Raw genomic sequence first — 23,106 nt, 5'->3', positions numbered from 1 at the left:
CTTCATGGCTCATGCAGACACTCAGACTTACTTATATAAATATTAAAGAACTTCAAGATGCTGTGGCCATGTTTAATATGATACTTAAGCTGCTCTGAGGGGGTCAGCGGTAACTTTCCTTCCTGAAGCTTGAAGAAAGCATTGACTATGACAAGGATCTACCTAAGGCCATACAACTGGAAAACACATACAGGGCAATGTAACAGGAATTTAATCTGATGTATTGAAATAAACAGAATTATGGTTCATATTTAATCATGTTCATAATTGATTTCTTGCATTTTATTTTTCAGAGTCTGAGGATTATAATTTCACTCTTCCTCCCCCTGGTCCTGGGGTACTGAGGGGAGGGCTCAGGGTAATATTTAGGGATGTGTCAAGTCCTTCGTTGTTAGAGTCCTCCTCCTCCTGGGATTTGTCTGGAAACCTAGAGCTTTAGATAACGTACTGCCTGGGAGTCTACATGCTACTTGACTCTCTCACTAAAAGACTGGTTTCTCTGGAAAGATAGAACACAGGCATGTATTCTGCCTTCTCTGTGCTAGGAAATGTGCCAGCCGCTCTTATGCAATTTACATAACAGCCATCTGAATGCAGTTATTTACATCACTTATTTATAGATTAGGATACTGGGAGTCAGAGAGTTTATATAAACTCATCTAATTTTGCAAAGCTGCCATGTGACACACTACAAATGCATACTTAGGCCCATCTGATTCTAAGTGTTATGAAATATACTTGCTTTTCTCTAAATGTTCCCTGATAATTTTGTCTCTCCTAGTCCGAAGGGATTTTTTTTTTTAAAGAAAGTTTTCACCACAATTTTTTTGTCATTTTTTTTTTTATCAAGAAGTTTCTCTATTTCATCCTCCCTGCTGGTTGACTTATTTTTAAAATGGCTACTATTGACTTATGACAGAAGCCATAAAATCTCGTAATGTTTTTCAATAAAATACTAGTACGTTATTTCACTGAACTTCTATAAAATGATGGCATGACCATGGCATAATGTAGATGATATCTCCAAAATTAAATGGAGACAGACATTGTGTTTAATCACTCAGTTGTGTCTGACTCTTTGGGACTCCATGGACTCTAGCCCAGCAGGCTCCTCTGTCCATGGGGATTCTCCAGGAAAGAATACTGGAGTGGGTTGCCATGCCCTCTTTCAGGGGATCTTCCCAACCCAGGGAACGAACCCAGGTCTCCCACATTGTGGACAGATTCTTTTCCAGCTGAGCCACCAGGGAAGCCCAAGAATACTGGAGTGGGTAGCCTATCCTTTCTCCAGGGGAACTTCCTGGTCCAGAAATCGAACCAGGGTCTCTGGAATTGCGGGTGAATTCTTTACCAGCTGAGCTACCAGGGAAGCCCAGAGACAGACAAAGGTTCCTGCTAACAGAGGATTAATTGAAAACAAAACAAAAACAAGACTGCATAAGTCTGTGCAGCCAGTCAGCTAAGTGGTCTTCACATCTGGCTTTACAACCAAGGTTTTTCCTTATCCAGCTGGATTTGGTCTGTATTTACCCAGAGATTTTAAACTTGGGTTTAAACATTGACGGGTTAATTCTGTTTTATTCACTGACTGTGGCAGTAGCAACAACTTCAGGAACCTCCTGATTAACTGGCATTCACTGTCTCAGCCTAATTGAGAGAACTTCTTGACTAGGTGAATACTGGGAACACATGGACTCTTTCTCCTCCCACTTCCTAAAATGGGATTGCCTGCTTTTCTCCTATTGGGATTTACTTTACTCTCCGTATTCCTTCTCTACCTACCTCCATAATATTAAAATTTTAGCCATCCCTTTTTCGAGAAATGAGCAGAATGAAGGATTAGATCTCATCTCATAGTGATGGCATTCCTACTTTAATAAGACACATAATGGTTTTTAACTTTATCAAATAACATTCCATCTTTAGGAAATTTTCCCAACAATATATTTTTTTTTAGTGGCATATAACAATAAGCCTTTGCTTTTCACACATGGATAGGATGTGACTGACCCTTTTGATCCCATCTGGGTTTGCTTCTCATCTACCAGTCAGCTGTAGGCTGGGCTTGCTTGGGAGGGTGGAGTTCAAGCTGTGGGTCCAGCTGGGGCAGACCTTCAAATCTGCTCCCAGTGTCTGATTCTTGGGTGCAGGCTGAAATGGTGTAGCATGTACATCTGGACTTCCCCGGGCCAAGCTCTCAGACAGCCAAGTATACATGAGGCCCCCTCTTTTTTGTATCAACAGCAGCACCCTATGTATGAATGCCTCTGTCATTTCACTTACTACACTGTACTGAAATAACCTGTCTTCCTTGTGAAATCATGACATTTTGGAGAACTCAGTCTCAGTCATCAGGTCTTCCCTAGCATCTACCAGAGTTTCAGGCACATGAGATGTGTTTATTTAATCTGTATCAAAGGGAAGCACACTGAACAAAATCACACTAAACAGCTGTAAGTGATATGAAATAAAAAGGTATTTGTGGAAATTGTTTGTACATCACAAACACACATATGAATAGAAGCTTTCATTTTGTTCAGTCTCTCATTATTAACAATGAGTTGAAGTTTCTATCAATAATTTACTAATTTGCCACAAAATATTACTTTTAAGAAAGAAATAAATCTATAATAATGATCACTACACAGTCTCCTCCTTGTTCAATTGCTTTATTGTTAGAACAGCTGACCCTTGAACAACACGGGTTTGATCTGCGTGGGCCCACTTTCACAGATTTTTTTTTCAACAGTCAATACTGCAATAGCGCATGATATGTGGTTGGCTGAATCTGCATGCAGAATGCCAGACGTAAAGGAATTGTGGATACAGAGGGCTGAATATGAGTTACACGTGAATGCTCTACTTCACTGATGGTGCACCAGCTCCTGCATCGCTCAAGAGTCAACTGTATCTTATTTTTAAGCACAGAACTTTATGGGAGTAGAACTATCTTCTATTATCCCCATCTCCTGGTATCCAGCTTGGCTGTATTCTCACACTGGACTCATCTGAGAAGTTCTTGTTTGAGGAATATAAAGATGGGAAGGAGAGAAAAACTGAAACCTTCAATGCCTGCTGTTTCCTTTTCCTTCTCACACTTGCCCCAGTCAAAGGTGACATCAAGGTTCATAGAGAGCTGTATCTATATCATTTTATTTTACTTGCAATTTTCCAGAGATACTTCAGGTTTTAATATACAATCTGAGAAATGAGAAATCTTCTTCCCTAAAGTGACTTTTTTTGTACTAAGGTTTTGGAAAAATATCATTTCAATAAAACTTCTTTTTCTTCAAAATGAAGAAAAATATATTAATTTTTGGATTAAAAGGATGAATGCATCTAACATTTTACCTGTAATGTTTGTATATTCTTCACCTTCCTCAGGAACAGCATTGAGAGGGGCAGAGGCACAGCTAAGCAGCAGACATACAGAAACCCCCAAAATCTGTTCTTTCTTCATTATGTTAATGAAGATTTCAGGGATGTCTGAAATATAAAACATAGATATACCTAATGAATAGAGAGTTGATGTGGATTTATACACATCAACCTAAGAATCTTAAGCATAGCTTCGACATTTATGACATTCTATGACACTTAATGTGTATTCTCATACATCTCTGTTCACAAATTCCTTAAGTCATATTTAAAACATGTATATTAGCATTCAGTATTGTAGACACACATGCTTTCAGTGCATATAGCTAATAATATTCAAATACACAGGTCATAGTTCAGTCTTGAAAATACACACTTAAATAGCAATAATTGAGACATGGGTAATGCTAATCAACATGACTAAGTATGCATTAAGATCCATTTTCATATGCAATTCTATTTGCCACATCTTTTTCATAACTATTCTTTTCTGAGTCAGAACTAATTTTATTTGAAATTTTCTATCATTTCTTGAATACAACTTTCAATTTCTGATTCCTCTTTCCCTTTACTACCATGTTCAAAAAAGAAATACATTTCCAAATGTTTCATCTTGCTGCTGCTGCTAAGTCACTTCACTCATGTCTGCCTCTGTGCGACCCCATAGATAGCAGCCTACCAGGCTCCCCCGTCCATGGGATTTTCCAGACAAGAGTACTGGAGTGGGGTGCCGTTGCCTTCTCCGAATGTTCATCTTGGTTTCCTTTAAAATATATTTCTGGTTTTATACAATTTCCTAACCAGATTTCCTATGAGATTGCAAACAGAACCGTTGAAAAGAGAAAGGTCTTAACACTATAGCCAGTTGTTTGCCCCAATTTTTCTCCATCAATTTAGGGAGTTATCTCATGCAAAAAAGTTTCACAGAAAAGTGACTTTAGGTTATAAATCAACACATTTACAGCCTATAGGAAACAGATTTCAGGAGAAGAGTGAGACTTCCTGTTTCAAAATTATTTAAAGATCCATAGCAAAAAATAATGGAAAAGCACACTTAAAGGCTATTTTTCCTTTGTATTCAAAAGTGGAAGGAAATGTGTAATGTTCATGCAGCATGGGCAGAGAAAAGAAGAGAATGCATGCACATTCTCAGTCACTGCTGCCATCGGAATCAGGAAGGAAAGAGCAATGTTATCAGTACATGTTCACAAATGCAGGAACCGATACTCCATCAAAAACAATTTAGTATTTCGTTTATGTCTATAGTGGATCACAGCTACAGTATACATCATTAAAGTGTAGTCTTAAATAATAAGTAAAGTGATAAATGACAATTTCCATTAAACTCCATTAAAATCACCAGTGAAATGGATAATCTATTTTCTCACGACACTGCAAATATTAACACATTTTAAAATTATATTTGGTAGCAGTGCTATATACCTTCTAAATCATATCATAAAGTACTTGAATCCACACACACACACACATATATATATATATATATGTATTTAAATGTATGCACAAATATACATATGCACCATTGGCCTTTGACCAATATGGATTTGAACTATGTGGGTTCACTTATATGTGGATCTTTTTCAATAGTAAATGCTATAGTACTACCTGATCTATGGTTGCTTGAATTTTTGGACTTGGAACTGCTGATATACAGGAAACATGAACATGAAGGAATTTGCATAAGGAGTGCCTAGTCAAAACAGTATGACTACTTTTCTTCCTGGACGAGGTTCACAAAGCTTGAGCACAGAAATGATAGGGAAGTGTCCCACTGAACCAATATGCTTGAGGTCAAAAGCTACAGGAGATTAGCACATATTTGGTGGATTCTATAAAAGGGTCAGGAAATATGAATATGTCAAAACACTGCAAATATTAATGTAAATATCTGAGTTTAAGGGTGGAGTGGATAGGTGTAGGTCCCAGGAGAAGTGGGTTATTGCTTCTAGAAAAAAAGGGAGTTGAACAGAAAAAACTATGAGTATGCTATTTAACAAGCCATAGCTAATTAATGACTGATACAGATCTTAAATTCAAGTGAGCAAACTGCTAGTTCAGTGCTCGCTCTTCTCCATAATATTGCTTCTGAAAAGTGACCAAAAGCATTAAATAATACAATTTCTAAGAGCAATGTAGAAGATTGATTTGGGTGCACCACTGAAAAGAAATAGTACAAGTTTATAACATTCATAAAATTGCAGTTTGTGGTGATCAGAGAGAACTGATTTAATTATATGTTATTGTAATTTACTTATTTGTTAAATTTCAAGATGCATTACATTGCAAAGTGACAAGATAAGTAACAAACCCAAACTGAAGCTGTGTACTGATTGACTCACTTGTTATACTTCCTTGTACCTTTCTGCACTCTACTGTCTTAATAGCTGGCCCCGTTAAAAATATGTATTACCCAATCTAGTATCATACACAAAATTGACTCAAGAGAATTCAACCATCTAACTGTGAAAGGTAAAACATTAAATCCTACGAGAAAAAACACAGGAGAATATATTTATGGTGAAGATGGCAAGCATTTTTGAATCAGGATACAGACAGCACCAGTTAAATACAATAAAACAGTGATAACTGTATTTCATTAAAATCAAGAAATTCTGTTCATCAAAGGAAATATCATTAAGATATTGAAAAGGCAAGTTGTGAGGAGGTATTTGAAATTCATATATCTTAAGATTATATATTGAAAATGTATAAAGAACTACAAATAAATATGCAATTAAAAATGGATTAAAGATTTGTTAAGGAAATTAAAATGGAGGAAGTCTTATTCATGCTTCAGAAGCAGGACAGCAATATCAGGCCTCTGACCTGCTTCTGACCTGCCTGGATACTGCCTGCATTCTGAGCCTGCTGGCAAGCACAGCAAGTCAGGCAGCACTTTAGATAAGAAATGGAGTGGGTCTTAGAATCTTTTAATGCCCCAGGGCCTGGCCAAGTCCTCCCTGCCCCCTCTACCTGCAGGGCTAAGTCTTATGACTTATAAGGTGAGAGAAACAGCACTGTAAAAGTTAAAGTTAAACCAGAGCTGCATTTTTGCGTCAAACTGATGATGGTATCTGGTTGTGCCCTGGGGTACAAGCAATTGCAACCCCCCAAACAGCAATTTGAAGTCTTGCCAATGGGGTGGATGCACTGCCTGGGACCTTTTCCCAACTGGGACTCCAGATTAGTATGAACAAAGGACTTCCCAGCACTGTTCAAGTCTGGATATTGGATGGCAGAATTTGAGGATGTATGTGCTGTTACTTTTCTCTATTGTCTCTACATTTCCTCTTTTAATAATTGTGTACTGAAATTAAGTTGGGCTTCCCAGGTGGCATTAGTAGTAAAGAACCTGCTGCCAATGAAGGAGATATAAGAGATACAAATCTCATCCTTGGGTCAGGAAGATCTCCTGAAGAATGGCATGGCAACCCACTCCACTATTCTTGCCAGGAGAATCCCATTGACAGAGGAGCCTGGTGGGCTATGGTCCATAGGGTTACAAAGAGTCAGACGTGACTGAAGCAACTTAGCATGCACACACACTGAAATTAAGTCAAATAATCTATTAAATATCAAAATTATTGTGTGTGATAAGTGGTTTCTTTTGTTAATGAGCCCTTAAACCTAAAATAAAAGTAAAACATCAGCAAAACAAGACTGTATAGGAACTTTTCAATAGATTATATATATATAGCCAATAAGCATAGTAGAAGATGCTCAACATTATTACTCATCAAAAAATACAAATTAGCACTATTGTGGGGGACACTACAACTAAGATGAATAAAAACTGATAATACAAAATGTTGGTTAGAATGTGAACATTCAGTTGGTGGTTGGATTATGCTATGGTCTGACTGTTTCCCCAAATCTTGATATAGAATTCTAACTCTCATAGGTTTTGGTATTAGGAAGCATTTCAGAGGTAATTAGGTCATGATGGAAGGGATTAGTGTTTTTATAAAGAAATCCCACAGAGATCCCTTGTACCTTCCATCATGTAAAGTCACAACAAGAAGGCATCAGCTGTGAACCAGGAATAGGATCTTCACTCTTAATAAATCCCATTTAATTTGTAGTGTGACATCAGAAGGTGTTTAAGCAAGAGTATATTGCATATATGTGTTGAGTCAGTGACTAATTGTATATAATAATATGTTAAACACTAAGGGATATTCAAAAAACTAGAAAAAGCCTTGACCCTTAAGGAATTTATGTTCAACCAATTGAATTTTATACACAAGTAATGTTAAGTGCCAAGATAAATTGTGAGAATATCTTTGCATATACTAGGCACATAGTAGTGGACAATAAATGTAATTATTTACCTTGAATAAAAACAGTATTTATATACTGGGGCAATAAACTAGAAATTCTAAGTTCAGCACTGCCAGCAATCTAAGTAACCTTTGGAAATAAATTTATGTTTATGAACATGCTTCATAAAATGCAGGACTTGAAATAGATTGTCCCTAACTTCCATTTCAGTTCTAAAATTTATGCATTTGAAGTAACACATTTTACTTACTTTGCAGAATAACATAGTTATATTGCATAACTTACATTTTATAGTCTCTTTAATGACAATTTGTAGCATCTATTTTATCATTTTAGTCAAGGTATGTTCTTAGAATACCAGTTCAGCAAGAATGTTATTAGTTGTTACATTAAAAAGAGTTTTCATAGGCTAATATATATTTATATCTAAGTTTAACTTTTTATATAGGTTTCTCAACTATAGGACTTTTAACAAACACTTAATACGGTAATATGCAATGGTGTCCTCTATGGCAGATACAGAACTGCATTTCTAAATTTACGTGTCAAGTATCTATTTTCCCAAAAAATATTTTTAGAAAATATCTTGAGAGATAATGTTACAGAAAAGAAAAATTCAGATTTTCTAAACCAGAAAATTTTAAAAAACATTATATGATTTTTCTAACAAAATCCACAAAAATGGAGAGATGTTGAGAGGACAAAATTATAATTGGAATTAATATCTAGAATGTTGCAAATCAGATTGAAATTATGAACAGAGGGTTATCAGTGGAATTAAAGATAAAGGGGCAGATATCTTGAATTACTATTGATAAAACTGAGTCATTGAATATACAGAATGTGGACAGAGGATTCAATTACATCCTGAGTGATCTGTTGTGCTAGTCATACGACTTAGTAAATTAATGTAAGTATTGATCAGTGTGCATATCAGGGACAAATTTGGTCAGGACAGATTACATTTGAGATTGTTTTCTAAGTGGAACAATATTAAGGGCAGTTAAAGACACAAAGCAGAAGCTGGGAAATGTTTTGCAGTATTCCCACCATCATCATGAGGTTAGATCATTTCAACAAGGGAAAAGGAGTCTAATAAGTCATTCCCAGCTCCTCTTTCAACTTTATCTCCTGTCAGTTTTTTTTTTTTTTTTTTTTTTTGGTAATCATTTGACTTTATGGAAACTGCCTACTAATCCTTTGGTTCAACTGAAGCTGTTGATTCTTGAGCAAACCATACTGATTCTAGATTTAGTACTTTAAATTTGTTATTTCTTGTCATGGGAATATTCTTCTACAAGATTCCAGAATGAAAGACTCTGTCCTTTTAGTCAGGACAATTGTCAGATATCTCTCTCCAAAAGATCTTCTTTGAGTACCATATTTTAAAAGTAACAACTACCAGTTCCTCTGTTACTGTCCAAATAACTTGAGTTTTTTTTTTTTTTTTCTTTTAAGATTCTTTTTCTCTTCATTATTGAGTTGTAGGAGTTCTTTATATATTATGGACATAAGTTCTTTGCCAGCTCTGTAATATGAGCAGAGCTGTGTCCTCTCCACATTCATATGTTGATATCTTAACCCACAGTGCCTCAGAATGTGACTGTATTTGGAGATATAAGGCCTTTGAAGAGATAATTAAGGATAAATGAGGTCCTTGGAGTGGGTCCTAATTCAATATGACTGGTGTCTTTACAAAAAAAGATGAGAACACAGACACACCGAGAAAGACTGACTACAAATAAACCAAGGAGAGAGGCCTTAGAAGAAATCAATGCAAGTGACACCTTGATCTCAAACTCTATTGCCTCCAGAACAGTGAGAAAATGCATTTCTGTTGTTTAAGCCACCCACTTTGTCATAGTTTTCTCATGGCAGCTCTAGTAGCCCAGCACAGACTATAAAGCTTCAAATACCAGTTATGACTTACCAATTATGTAAATTTGACAATATGTTTATCATTACCTTCTCTCTATTTACTAATTTATAGACTGGATATTTTACTAAAACCTATTTCATAGGGTGTGAGGATTAAATGGAAGAGTCATTAGAATTATAACTAATTCCAGATGTTAGCTATCATAATCATTCTAAGTAATCCTTGACATCATTTTGGGTATACTGTAAAAATGGAAGGACAATATTCATGGAACTTATTCTTTACTGAAAATATCATCTCAGGCTCTTTGAAAGTCTAAAAAATTGAAAATACAGCATTGATTTGTAAAGAACTTAGGCCCAAACTGAGAGAGATTTTTGTTCTAATTTGATTAGGAATGGTAGTTGTCATGATGAAGAGTTCTGACAAAATGTGAAGCTGTTGATTCTTGAGCTTCTTCTCAATTCTTCTGGAGAAGGGAATAGCAAACCACTTCACCTTCTTGCCTTGAGAATCCCATGAACAGTATGAAAAGGAAAAAGATAGGACACTGAGAGATGAACTCCCCAGGTCGGTAGGTGCCCAATATGCTACTGGAGATCAGTGGAGAAATAACTCCAGAAAGAATGAAGAGACGCAGCCAAAGCAAAAATAACACCCAGTTGTGGATGTGACCATTGATGGAAGTAAAGTCCGATCCTGTAAAGAGCAATATTGCATAGGAACCTGGAATGTTCGGTTCATGAATCAAGGCAAATTGAAAGTGGTCAAACAGGAGACTGCAAGAGTGAACATCGACATTTTAGGAATCAGAGAACTAAAATGGAGTGGAACAGGTGAATTTAACTCAGGTGACCATTATATCTACTACTGTGGGCAACAATCCCTTAGAAGAATGGAGTAGACCTCATAGTCAATAAGAGAGTCCAAAATCAGTACTTGGATGCAATCTCAAAAGCAACAGAATGATGTCTGTTCTTTTCCAAGGCAAGCCATTCAATACCATAGGTATCCAAGTCTATGCCCCAACCAGGAATGCTGAAGAAGCTGAAGTTGAACGGTTCTATGAAGACCTACAGACCTTCTAGACTAACACCCAAAAAAGATGTCCTTTTCATTATAGTGGACTGAATTGCAAAATTAGAAAGTAAAGAAATACCTGGAGTAACAGGTAAATTTGGCAATGGAGTATAGAATGAAGCAGGGCAAAGGCTAATAGAGATTTCCCAAGAGAACACACTGGTCATAGCAAACACCATTTCCAACAATGCGAGAAGACTCTACACATGGACATCACAAGATTGTCCATACCAAGATCAGATTGATGATATTCTTTGCAGCCAAAGATGGAGAAGCTCTATACAGTCAGCAAAAACAAGACTGAGAGCTGACTGTGGCTCAGATCATGAACTCCTTATTGCCAAATTCAGACTTAAATTGAAAAAAGTAGGGAAAATCACTAAACCATTTTCAGGTATGACCTAAATCAAATTCCTTACGATTATACAGTACAAGTGACAAATAGATTCAAGTGATTAGATTTGATAGACAGAGTGTCTGAAGAACTATGGATGGAGGTTTGTGACATTGTACAGGAGGCAGTGATCAACAGAATCCCCAAGAAAAAGAAGTGCAAAAAGGCAAAATGGTTGTCTGAGGAGTCCTTACAAATTGCTGTGAAAAGAAGAGAGGTAAAAGGCAAAGGAGAAAAGGAAAGATATACCCATCTGAATGCAGAGTTCCAAAGAATAGCAAGGAGAGATAAGAAAGCCTTCCTCAGTGATCAATGCAAAGAAATAGAGGAAAACAATAGAATGGGAAAGACTAGAGATCTCTTCAAGAAAATTAGAGATACCAAGGGGACATTTCATGCAAAGATGGGCACAATAAAGGACAGAAACTGTGTGGACCTAACAGAAGCAGAAGATATTAACAAGAGGTAGCAAGAATACACAGAAGAACTGTACAAAAAACATCTCCACAACCCAGATAATCACGATGGTGTGATCATTCACCTAGAGTCAGACATCCTGGAATGTGAAGTCAAGTGGGACTTAGGAAGCATCACTACGAACAAAGCTGGTGGAGGTGATGGAATTCCAGTTGAGCTATTTCAAATCCTAAAGACGATGCTGTTAAAGTGCTGCATTCAATATGCCAGCAACATTGGAAAACTCAGTCTTGGCCACAGGACTGGAAAACGTTGGTCTTCATTCCAATCCCAAAGAAAGGCAATGCCAAAGAATGCTCAAACTACCACACAATTGCACTCATCTCACATGCTAGTAAAGTAATGCTCAAAATTCTCCAAGCCAGGCTTCAGCAATACATGAACCATGAACTTCCAGTTGTTCAAGCTGGTTTTAGAAAAGGCAGAGGAACCAGAGATCAAATTGTCAACATCCGCTGGATCATGGAAAAAGCAAGAGAGTTCCAGAAAAACATCTATTTCTGCTTTATTGACTATGCCGAAGCCTTTGACTGTCTGGATCACAATAAACTGTGGAAAATTCTGAAAGAGATGGGAATACCAGACCACCTAACCTGCCTCCTGATAAATCTGTATGCATGTCAGGAAGTAACAGTTAGAACTGGACATGGATCAACAGACTTGTTCCAAATAGGAAAAGGAGTACGTCAAGGCTGTATATTGTCACCCTGTTTATTTAAATTATATGCAGAGTACTTCAGGAGAAATGCTGGGCTGGAAGAAGCACAAGCTGGAATCAAGATAGCTGGGAGAAGTATCAATAACCTCTAATATGCAGATGACACCAACCAAAGGGCAGAAAGTAAAGAAGAACTAAGGAGCCTCTTAATGAAACTGAAAGAGGAGAGTGAAAATGTTGGCTTAAAACTCAACATTCAGAAAACTAACATCATGGCATCTGGTCTCATCACTTCATGGCAAATAGATGGGGAAACAATGGAAACAATGACAGACTATTTTCATGGCCTCCAAAACTCCAAAATCACTGCAGAGGGTGACTGCAGCCATGAAATTATAAGACGCTTGCTCCTTGGAAGAAAAGATGATAAACCTAGACAGCATATTAAAAAGCAGAGTCGTTACTTTGCCAACAAAGGTCCATCTAGACAAGGCTACGGTTTTTCAGGTAGTCACGTATGGATGCGAGAGTTGGACTATAAAGAAAGCTGAGCGTGGAAGAATTGATGCTTTTGAACTGTGGTGTTGGAGGAGACTCTTGAGTGTGCCTTGGACTGCAAGGAGTTCCAATCAATCCAACCTAAAGGATATCAGTCTCGAATATTCATTGGAAGGACTGATGCTGAAGCTGTAACCCCAATACTTTGGCCACCTGATGTGAAGAGCTGATTCATTTGAAAAGACCTTGATGCTGGAAAAGATTAAGGGTTGGAGTAGAATGGGAAAACAGAGGATGCAATGGTGGAGGCCGTCACTAACTTGATGGACATTAGTTGAGTAAACTTTGGGAGCTGGTGATGGACAGGGAGGCCTGGCGTGCTGCAGTTGATGGGGTCGCAAAGAGTCAGACACGAATGAGCGACTGAACTGACTGATAATAGTTCAAAGGTTAGACATACAAATCTTAATCTAAAGTGAGTGTTCCTGTAAGAATTAAAGTCTTTTGGAGCTAGAAATATGTTGGCAATTTAGCTTTGGTGACTGGCCGAGCACATCTCAAAGGAAATGGTAAAGAGATGAGAACTTGAGGCAGGAGTCAAAGTGCAAAAAGCTCAAAAAAGAATGGAAAAACATAGTAAGCTGGAAGGGCTGCGTTAAATTTTCACTACATCATTTTGGGAAAATAATATAACAACATGGAGGCCATTATTATTTTATTCTAACATTAGTTTGGAGTACAGTCTTGTTATTTTCTCATCTTATAAATTTATCTGGAAAAAATCACGTGTTTACATATATATTATCATCACGCTTCTTATATAATTTAAACTTTTAAGTTTAGATTTTCTTTATCACATATCATTGAACTTCTTTTTAAAAATTTTACTCTTAAAATTAAGCAAATGAGTACTTGGCCATGTCTGAAAGAAATTTCATTTTGGCTGCTTATTTATTTGCAATATACTAATGAACTAATACAGTATACTAGTGAACTTCCAGATGTTCAAGCTGGTTTTAGAAAAGGCAGAGGAACCAGAGATCAAATTGCCAACATCTGCTGGATCATAGAAAAAGCAAGAGAGTTCCAGAAAAACGTCTCTTTCTGCTTTATTGAGTATGCCAAAGCCTTTGACTGTGTGGATCACAATAAACTGTGGAAAATTCTGAAAGAGATGGGAATACCAGACCACCTGACCTGCCTTTTGAGAAACCTATATGCAGGTCAGGAAGCAACAGTTAGAACTGGACATGGAACAACAGACTGGTTGCAAATAGGGAAAGGAGTATGTCAAGGCTGTATATTGTCACCCTGCTTATTTAACTTATATGCAGAGTACATCATGAGAAACGCTGGTCTGGAAGAAGCACAGGCTGGAATCAAGATTGCTGGGAGAAATATCAATAACCTCAGATATGCAGATGATACCACCCTTATGGCAGAAAGTGAAGAGGAACTAAAAAGCCTCTTGGTGAAAGTGAAAGAGGAGAGTGAAAAAGTTGGCTTAAACCTCAACATTCACAAAACGAAGGTCATGGCAACCGGTCCCATCACTTCATGGGAAATAGATGGGGAAACAGTGGAAACAGTGGCAGACTTTATTTTCTGGAGCTCCAAAATCACTGCAGATGGTGACTGCAGCCATGAAATTAAAAGACTTACTCCTCAAAAGGAAAGTTATGACTAACCTAGATAGCATATTCAAAAGCAGAGATGTTACTTTGCCAACAAAGGTCCGTCTAGTCAAGGCTATGGTTTTTCCAGTGGTCATGTATGGATGTGAAAGATGTACTGTTAAGAAAGCGGAGTGCTGAAGAATTGATGCTTTTGAACTGTGGTGTTGGAGAAGACTCTTGAGAGTCCCTTGGACTGCAAGGAGATCCAATCAGTCCATCCTGAAGGAGATCAGCCCTGGGATTTCTTTGGAAGGAATGATGCTAAAGCTGAAACTCCAGTACTTTGGCCACCTCATGGGAAGAGTTGACTCATTGGAAAAGACCCTGATGCTGGGAGGGATTGAGGGCAGGGGGAAGAAGGGACGACAGAGAGTAAGATGGCTGGATGGCATGACCGACTCAATGGATGTGAGTTTGAGTGAACTCCGGGAGATGATGATGGACAGGGAGGCCTGGCGTGTTGCAATTCATGGGGTCGCAAAGAGTCGGACACTACTGAGTGACTGAACTGAACTGATACTAAGGAAAAGACAGGGAGACAAAACATGACAACCAGGAAAATATGAAAAACTATAACTTGAAAAATAATTCCAATTTTCTACTCAGCAGTGGCTAATGTCAGTATCTTCTTGGTGTTTAGTGCTTCTGTCCACTCAGTTTGGTTGATCCCTGGGAGGCTGCCCACAAAAACCTATAGCCTGTTTTTATCTCTAACCTTTGTGTTGTCTCGAGTGTTTCTAATTTTGGGTGGATTTGCAGAACCCTAGTACCAAGGATAATGAATGAAGAAAGGAAACATAGGCATAAATCTATAGTAAGCGGAGGAAGAAAAAAGTTCTGTTGAGATTCTAACAGTTTTCTATTTCTTTTCTTATGTTTTGAATTTACTTTTTATAAGTAGTATTTTCAACTGAAAATTCCAAACTATTCATAACAATTAGAGTCTATAAATGGATTTTTGTTAAATACATTTCTCACTAGACTTCCAACCCTTGTTCCTGATAGTTACTGAACTTGCATAATCTCAGTGAGAGGTTTGAGAGCCAGATATTTCTCAGGAAAAAAGTATTTTCTAAATAAATACACTGTGAAAATGCAAATGTTTGGGCAGTTTCCCAAGAGAGATCTAAGGCTGTGTAACTGCACATTTGCCAGATACCAAATTTTAACAAGTCAGTACGGAGTCTTCTTTATCTCTTTATTGACTACCCACCCCTCAAATTCCACATGCCTGAGGCACTGAGTCATCACTATAAGGGATATTTTGGCATCAGGATTATTTTTTTTTATGACCCACAATTAAAATTAAGATCAAATTTCCTGAGGCTCTGGCAGTATGGTATATTCACTACATTCAAGAGTGATAATAGAAGTACAAAGCTCAGTTCAGTTCAGTTCAGCCGCTCAGTTGTGTCCGACTCTTTGCGACCCCATGAATCGCAGCACGCCAGGCCTCCCTGTTCATCACTAACTCCCAGAGTTCACTCCGACTCATGTCCATCGAGTCAGTGATACCATAGAGCTATCTTATCCTCTGTTGTCCCCTTCTTATCCTGCCCCCAATCTCTCCCAGCCTCAGAGTACAAAGCTACATTATTACAAAGTATTTGCATTTTGTAATGATTTAGTTAGGTCATACTTGAATGGTCTAGTGGTTTTCCCTACTTTCTTCAATTTGATCTGAATTTGGCAATAAGGAGTTCATGATCTGAGCCACAGTCAGCTCCCGGTTATGTTTTTGCTGACTATATAGAGCTTCTCCATCTTTGGCTGCAAAGAATATCATCAATCTGATTTTGGTGTTGACCATCTGATGATGTCCATGTGTAGAGTCTTCTCTTGTGTTGTTGCAAGAGGATGTTTGCTATGACCAGTGCGTTCTCTTGGCAAAACTCTATTAGCCTTTGCCCTGCTTAATTCCGTACTCCAAGGCCAAATTTGCCTGTTACCCCAGGTGTTTCTTGACTTCCTACTTTTGCATTCCAGTCCCCTATAATGAAAAGGACACCTTTCTTGGGTGTTAGTTCTAAAAGGTCTTGTAGGTCTTCATAGAACCGTTCAACTTCAGCTTCTTCAGCATTCCTTGTTGGGGCCTAGACTTGAATTACTGTGATATTGAATGGTTTGCCTTGGAAATGAACAGAGATCATTCTATCATTTTTGAGATTGCATCCAAGTATTGCATTTTGGACTCTTTTGTTGACCATGACGGCTACTCTGTTTCTTCTAAGGGATTCCTGCCTGCAGTAGTAGATATAATGGTCATCTGAGTTAAATTCACCCTTTCAAGTCCATTTTAGTTCGCTGATTCTAGAATGTCGATGTTCACTCTTACCATCTCCTGTTTGACCACTTCCAATTTGCCTTGATTCATGGACCTCACATTCCAGGTTCCTATGCAATATTCCTCTTTACAGCATCGGACCTTGCTTCTATCACCATTCACATCCACAACTGGGTATTGTTTTTGGTTTGGCTCCATTCCTCCATTCTTTTTGGAGGTATTTTTCCACTGGTTTCCACTAGCATATCGGGCACCTACTGACCTGGGGAGCTCTTCTTTCAGTATCCTATCATTTTGCTTTTTCATACTGCTCATGGGGTTCTCAAGGCAAGAATACTGAAGTGGTTTGCCATTCCCTTCTTCAGTGGACCACATTCTGTCAGATATCTCCACCATGAGCCACCCATCTTGGGTGGCCCCACACGCCATAGCTTAGTTTCATTGAGTTAGACAAGGTTGTGGTCCATGTGATTAGATTGACTACTTGTCTGTGATTTGGTTTCAGAGTGTCTGCCCTCTGATGCCCTCTCACAACACCTACCGTCTTACTTGGGTTTCTCTTACCTTGGACGTGGGATATCTCTTCACAGCTGCTCCAGCAAAGCGCAGCCACTGCTCCTTACCTTGGATGAGGGGTATCTCCTCACGGCCACACCTCCTGACCCTTATGATTATGCAGTGGAAGTTAGAAATAGATTTAAGGGACTAGATCTGATAGAGTGCCTGATGAACTATGGACGGAGGTTCGTGACAGTGTACAGGAGACAGGGATAAAGACCATCCCCATGGAAAAGAAATGCAAACAAGCAAAATGACTATCTGGGGAGGCCTTACAAATCGCTGTGAAAAGAAGAGAAGCAAAAGGCAAAGGAGAAAAGTAAAGATATAAGCATCTGAATGCAGTGTTCCAAAGAATAGCAAGGAGAGATAAGAAAGCCTTCCTCAGCCATCAATGCAAAGAAATAGAGGAAAACAACAGAATGGGGAAGACTAGTGATCTCTTCAAGAAAATTAGAGATACCAAGGGAACATTTCAGGCAAAGATGGGCTCAATAAAGGACAGAAATGGTATGGACCTAACAGAAGCAGAAGATATTAAGAAGAGGTGGCAAGAATACACAGAACTGTACAAAAAAGATCTTCACGACCCAGATAATCACAATGGTGTGATCACTGAGCTAGAGCCAGACATCCTGGAATGTGAAGTCAAGTGGGCCAAACCAAAGATAGTGGAAGTGATGGAATTCCAGTTGAGCTATTTCAAATCCTGAAAGATGATGCTGTGAAAGTGCTGCACTCAATATGTCAGCAAATTTGGAAAACTCAGCAGTGGCCACAGGACTGGAAAAGGTCAGTTTTCATTCCAATCACAAAAAAAGGCAATGCCAAGAATGCTCAAACTACCTCACAATTGCACTCATCTCACATGCTAGTAAAGTAATGCTCAAAATTCTCCAAGTCAGGCTTCAGCAATAAGTGAAATGTGAACTTCCAGATGTTCAAGCTGGTTTTAGAAAAGGCAGAGGAACAAGAGATCAATTTGCCAATATCTGCTGGATCATGGGAAAAGCAAGAGAGTTCCAGAAAAACATCTATTTCTACTTTGAGTATGCCAAAGCCTTTAACTGTGTGGATCAAAATAAACTGTGGAAAATTTTGAGAGATGGGCATACCTGTGAGAAACCTATATGGAGGTCAGGAAGCAAGAATTAGAACTGGACCTGGAACAACAGACTGGTTCCAAATAAGAAAAGGAGTCTGTCAAGACTGTATATTATCACCGTGCTTATTTAACTTATATGCAGAGTACATCATGAGAAATGCTGGGCTGGAAGAAGCACAAACTGGAATCAAGATTGCTGGGAGAAATATCAATAACCTCAGATATACAGATGACACCACCCTTATGGCAGAAAGTGAAGAGGAACTAAAAAGCCTCTTGATGAAAGTGAAAGAGGAGAGTGAAAACGTTGGCTTAAAACTCAACATTCAGAAAACGAAGATCATGGCATCTGGTCCCATCACTTCATGGGAAATAGATGAGGAAACAGTGGCCACTATTTTTTGGACTCCAAAATCACTGCAGATGGTGATTGCAGCCATGAAATTAAAAGACGCTTACTCCTTGGAAGGAAAGTTATGACCAACCTAGATAACATATTGAAAAGCAGAGACATTACTTTGCCAACAAAGGTCCATCTAGTCAAGGCTATGGTTTTTCCTGTGGTCATGTATGAATGTGAGAGTAGGACTGTTAAGAAAGCTGAGCACCGAAGAATTGATGCTTTTGAACTGTGGTGTTGGAGAAGACTCTTGAGAGGCCCTTGGACTGCAAGGAGATCCAACCAGTCCATTCTAAAGGAGCTCAGTCCTTGGTGTTCTTTGGAAGGACTGATGCTGAAGCTGAAACTCCAATACTTTAGCCACCTCATGCAAAGAATTGACTCATTGGAAAAGACTCTGATCCTGGGAGCAATTCGGGGGCAGGAGAAGGGGACGACAGAGGGTGAGATGGCTGGATGGCATCACTGACTCGATGGACATGAGTTTGAGTGAACTACAGGAGTTGGTGATGGACAGGGAGGCCTGGTGTGCTGCAATTTATGAGGTTGCAAAGAGTCGGACAGGACTGAGAGACTGAACTGAACTGAACTGAATGATTTATTATTTTTTCAAGTGGTTTCTTATTTACTAGGTTACTATACCTTGACAATAATGCTGTGCAGCCAATGGGACAGGTATATTGAATTTTCGTTAGAAATACCATGATTTGTTTTGCAACCTCATATACCTAGATGGCAAGTAAGTGACAGAGGCAGGGCAGGGTCCCAAAGCACCCTTTAAATAAGCAAGATTTGTGGAACAAAGACTGAATAAAGTGTAGGAAACTAAAAATGTATTAATTACTTAGTCTGTGTTTATTTCTTTTTAAAATACACCTTTATTATGATTTGAAGAATGAGTAGACAATATCACCAATGGGAATTACAGGGTAAAAATTGATTTCTCAAAAAACCCTGATTTATTTTGTTTGCTAATCCCACAAGTACAATTAATTGATGAATGCAAGTTTTTACTGTGATCATTGTTGTAATTTTTGATTCAGTATGTTGCCTAAATGTTTTCTATTACTAGCTTTAATGCTACACTTCATTCATGCTTATACTTATTATTATGTAAATATTTCCACATCACTCTATCCATATATATGGGTAGAGGCTTTTGGCCCAAGCTTTAGCAAACCATACAGAAGGGAATATGTGATAAACCTTAGAAAAAACTAGGAGCCTGCCTCTCATACCTGGGAAAAGAACACAGGTTCACCCATCGGTCAAAGCCTGAATGAGTAGATTAGAACAAGCCTACTCAAAGGATCATCTAAAGGAGGTACTTGAAAATCTGTTAAGTATCGTATTTTCTCTTTTTCCCCAAACTTTAGAAGAAAGAGAAACCACATATACATTCATTTTAAAAATCTTGGCTAAAGATCAGAGTTGAAAAGAGCAAATTCCTGTTTTATTTAAGTCTCATTTCAAACATGTAATTATAGTCAGCTCTTGAGTTATTTGGGATTAATTTTCACATTGTAGATTATGTCTTTGTTTAGAATTTCTTTCTAGATGCCCACTTTTAAGCTACTTTTTTCCCCAGGGGGTGGATAAATTACTGTTTGTCACTTTAAATCATAACACAAAAAGCAGTTTCCAATGAGCCTTAATTATTATTTCTTTCTCATTTATATTTCACACTCTCTCTAGAAGAATGTTGTTAATTTATACTCATTTGATAGAGAAAACAAATGGTGGTTCAAAATGATAAAATAACTTTTTTAAGAAAACAGCTTGTAAGTGGTTATGTAGATGTATTAAGTCTAAAGCAAATTCCTTAGTTATCACTTTATACTGTCAGATTAAAAAAAAAAGGTTTGGTAAAAGAAAATTTAAATATTAGTAAAGGTTATATTGTACACCCCTCTGTGGATTACTGTACATTGTTGTAATAAAAACAGTAAATAAAGATTTCAAAAAGACACTGCAGATTTGATTAAGGCAGTTACTATCTTACAGTGGACTCATGCTCCAAACCATGTCGGTGGATTGTAAGTTTTTGGGAACTCTGAACATGCAGTATTATATTATTATTATTGTAATATTATTACATCAAGTTTATGTTCATATGACAGCTGGTTAAAAAAAAAGAATAAAAGAGCCTCAGTGTTTAAGGTAAGTAACCATCAATGACCTAGTCCAGGTTTTAGGTCTGGCAAAAATGCTATGTGATAGTTGCTTAGTTGTGTCCAATGCTTTGCAACCCCGTGGACTGGAGCCCACCAGGTTCCTCTGTCCATGTAATTCTCCAGAGCAGGGGATCTTTCCAACCTAAGGATCAAACCCGAGTTTCCTGCACTGTAGGCAGATTCTTTACCACCTGAGCCACCAAGAAAGCCCTGAAGAATGCTGAATTAGACCTAATTCAAGGTAGTTTTTCTTTGCTATCACTTCAAACCAACCAAAAAGGCTTGGATAGATCTTTGTTAGGTAAGGATACAAGTGATTTTGTGGATAATGCTCACAGCAGCTATCTTAGTCTACTGGGCTACCATAAGACAATATCATGAACTACTCAGTTGGCCAAAATATTCATTCATATTTTTCCATAACATTTTATGGTAAAACACAAATGAGCTTTTTAACCAACCCAATAGACCACTTCAACAAGAGAAACAAATTTCTCACACTTCTGGAGGCTGGTAAGTCCAAGACCAAGGCATCGGTAGGATCAGGTTCTTGGGAGAGCTCTCTTCTTGGCTTAAAGAAACTGCCTTCTATGGTCTTACATGGTTTTCCTCTGTGTGTGTATGTCAAGAGAGAAACAGCTCTCTCTTTCTTCTTATATAGTCATCAGTTCTATCAGATTAGGACACCACTTTTATGACCTCAATTTAACATTAATTATCTCATAAAATGGAGAAGGAAATGGCAACCCATCCAGAATTCTTGCCTTGGAAATCCCATGGACAGAGGAGCCTGGTGAGCTACAGTCCATGGGGCCACACGAGTCAGACATGACTTAGTGACTAAACAACCATCGCCACCATCTCCTAAGAGTCCTATTTTCAAATGTAATAATATTGCGTGTTATGTTCAACATGTGAATTTGACATGGGAGGAACACGATTCAGTTCATAGCAGGAGTCCTCCTAGTTTCTTAAGTATCTCTAAATTTGGTGAGTAAATCTGTTTCAGAAGAAGGGTAACTTCCCTTTTGGCATTAGACTGTGGGAAGAGATACAGCAGCCCTGGAGTTTGGTTTCTAATGTATAAGCCAGTTCTTTACTTTCTGCACAATTACGGGCCACCATGTTCTATTTCTTGTTTAAAATGAAGACTGACACAGTACTGGCTATGACCTGCCACATTCCTACATAAGAAAGATGCTTAGTACCCAATTCTCCCAAATTATGTGTTTTTGTTGGATGTTTGTTGTTATTTACAAAGAGGGGATATGTGTTTTGGGAAAACTGTTCTCTATAATCTCTTTTAGGAAGAAAGTATCAAAGATCAGAAGAAGGAAAGACTTGGCAGGTAAAACAGACTCTCACTGCTTTGCCTAATCCCCTCTCTGCTTCATTCCTCAACTGTAATAGCAAATCATATGTTCCTTGTAACTTGAAATTAGAGAATAATGTTCCCTCAGCCCGTCATTTTGGGGGCTAAGTATGAAATTACTGAGAGTTTTAAAATTGAATTTTTTCGTAATTTTGCATAATACAGTTTGTTAAATTATCCTAGGGGCCTGAAAACTAAGATGTAGCATTTCTGCAAGATTTCAGGATAATGAGAAGTTACAATTACTACTATAGAAAAAGATGTAGAGACATTCCTGACTTCAGCAGAAAGGAAATTCTGTGGTAAATCCCTATCACAGGATTTCCTTACCTCTCCACTGCTGGAATGATGCTCTGACTCAATCTCATAAATCTATAGGTATGTTGATTTTGTATCAAATCTCTGCTCAAATGATATCTTCACATAATCCTGCCTTGAACACTTGAGACAGCCCCATGACATATTCTATTCCCTTTCATTTTTTTTTTTTTTTTAATGACGGCATTTTCCACTACAGAGATCAAAATGCCAACATCCGCTGGATCATGGAAAAAGCAAGAGAGTTCCAGAAAAACATCTATTTCTGCTTTATTGACTATGCCAAAGCCTTTGACTGTGTGGATCAAAACAAACTGTGTAAAATTCTTCAAGAGATGGAAATACCAGACCACCTGACCTGCCTCTTGAGAAACCTATATGCAGGTCAGGAAGCAACAGTTAGAACTGGACATGGAACAACAGACTGGTTCCAAATAGGAAAAGGAGTACATCAAGGCTGTATATTGTCACCCTGCTTATTTAACTTATATGCAGAGTACATCATGAGAAATGCTGGGCTGGAAGAAGCAAAAGCTGGAATCAAGATTGCTGG

General features: G+C 38.0%; 1 protein-coding gene across 2 annotated transcripts in view; it reads right to left on the bottom strand.

Moving 5' to 3' along the window:
* Positions 1–23,106, bottom strand: part of TFPI (tissue factor pathway inhibitor) — an 86,978-nt gene that overhangs the window by 39,334 nt on the left and 24,538 nt on the right. For both annotated transcript variants that reach the window (XM_006067890.3, XM_006067889.3), the window contains exon 2: positions 3,352–3,486. In XM_006067890.3, coding sequence (XP_006067952.2) covers positions 3,352–3,460 — 109 coding nt within the window. In that variant the 5' untranslated portion in view covers positions 3,461–3,486. The remainder of the gene's footprint in view (positions 1–3,351; positions 3,487–23,106) is intronic.

Source organism: Bubalus bubalis, chromosome 2 (assembly GCF_019923935.1).
Source record: "Bubalus bubalis isolate 160015118507 breed Murrah chromosome 2, NDDB_SH_1, whole genome shotgun sequence".
Classification (NCBI taxonomy): domain Eukaryota; kingdom Metazoa; phylum Chordata; class Mammalia; order Artiodactyla; family Bovidae; genus Bubalus; species Bubalus bubalis.
This window is presented reverse-complemented; position numbering and strand designations above follow the sequence as displayed.